Consider the following 1,229-nt stretch of genomic DNA (forward strand, 5'->3'; position numbering starts at 1 on the left):
GAGCCGGAGCCAGCGCGCTTCAGACTTGAGAACAGTTCAGAGTCAGAACGTGCCTGAAAGAGAGAGAGAGAGTCAGCGAGTGAGCTCAAGGGGACTTAAAGGAGTCAGGGCGAGAAAGCGAGGGCTCTTAAGAGCTAGGCTCAAGACAGAGTGACCATGGCTGTCTCCGCACCTCCGGTGATCTCTGCAACTTCCAGCAATGCTGGCGTCCCGGGGGGTTTATTCCGGGCTGAACCCCTGTATTCGTCTCCAGGAGAGCCCCCGCGTCTAACCCCTAACATGATCAACAGTTTCATGGCCAATAACCACAACGACAGTGTCGTGGGTGGAGGGATTGGTGGTGGCAGCGGTGGCAGCAGCAACACCAACACAAATGAGTGCCGGATGGTCGACATGCACGGGGTGAAGGTAGCTTCATTCCTGATGGACGGCCAGGAACTGATCTGCCTGCCGCAAGTCTTTGACCTTTTCCTCAAGCACCTGGTGGGAGGGTTGCACACAGTGTACACTAAGCTGAAGAGACTGGACATATCTCCGGTGGTGTGCACTGTAGAGCAAGTTCGAATCCTCCGCGGGCTGGGGGCCATCCAGCCCGGGGTGAATCGTTGCAAGCTCATCACCAGGAAAGACTTCGAAACTTTGTTCACCGATTGCACCAACGCCAGGTGAGACACTCATTGCTTGCTTGCTTCTTTCTCTCCTTACCCCTTCCCCCTCTTCTGCATGACTTAAATCAGCCTCATCCAACTTGGTCTGTAGAGATTGAGTTCTGCTTCTTTGCACTGTAATCGGCGGGGTTGAGAGAACTAGAAGGGCTCATAAATTAATTGCCAGTCCTTTCTAGGCTGTTCTCAGTGGTAGGGCTTCAATTTGAAAAAGTCCCGCACAAACTTCAGTAGCAATCCTCCACTGAAACTTTACAGCCTTTTGCCTACATTTTGCATGGCTTTTTGGCTGCTCGTGGTAGTTATTTTCTTTATTTGCTTTTCTTTCCTGCTCTTTTGTGGCCATACGGGTCGGATAGTTTTTCTTCTGAACATGGACACCAAGGGCTTTCTTGGGAGTGGGGGCTAGCTGAGCTGTAACCTGGGCTCCTAAGCTGGCAACTGAAAGAAAAGCATTTAGGGGGTGCAGGGGAACGGAAGTCTAGAATCCATCCCAGAGGGTGATTCGATCCCCATCCTGTATGTTTGTTGTGAGAGTGTATGGGATGTGTGTGCTGTGATGGT

General features: G+C 51.7%; 1 protein-coding gene across 10 annotated transcripts in view; it reads left to right on the top strand.

The window, feature by feature from the left end:
- The window catches only part of Dach2 (dachshund family transcription factor 2), a 494,899-nt gene continuing 493,670 nt past the window's right edge, over nt 1–1,229 (top strand). For 6 of the 10 annotated variants that reach the window (XM_031367195.1, XM_031367203.1, XM_031367232.1 and 3 more), the window contains exon 1: nt 24–665. In XM_031367195.1, the coding sequence (XP_031223055.1) occupies nt 157–665 (509 nt within the window). In that variant the 5' untranslated portion in view covers nt 24–156. Of the gene's footprint in view, nt 666–1,229 lie in introns of all 10 variants that reach the window. The other 4 variants (XM_031367250.1, XM_031367240.1, XM_031367267.1 and 1 more) reach the window with 2 other exon arrangements.

The sequence above is a fragment of the Mastomys coucha genome, chromosome X (assembly GCF_008632895.1).
Source record: "Mastomys coucha isolate ucsf_1 chromosome X, UCSF_Mcou_1, whole genome shotgun sequence".
In the NCBI taxonomy this organism is placed as follows: domain Eukaryota; kingdom Metazoa; phylum Chordata; class Mammalia; order Rodentia; family Muridae; genus Mastomys; species Mastomys coucha.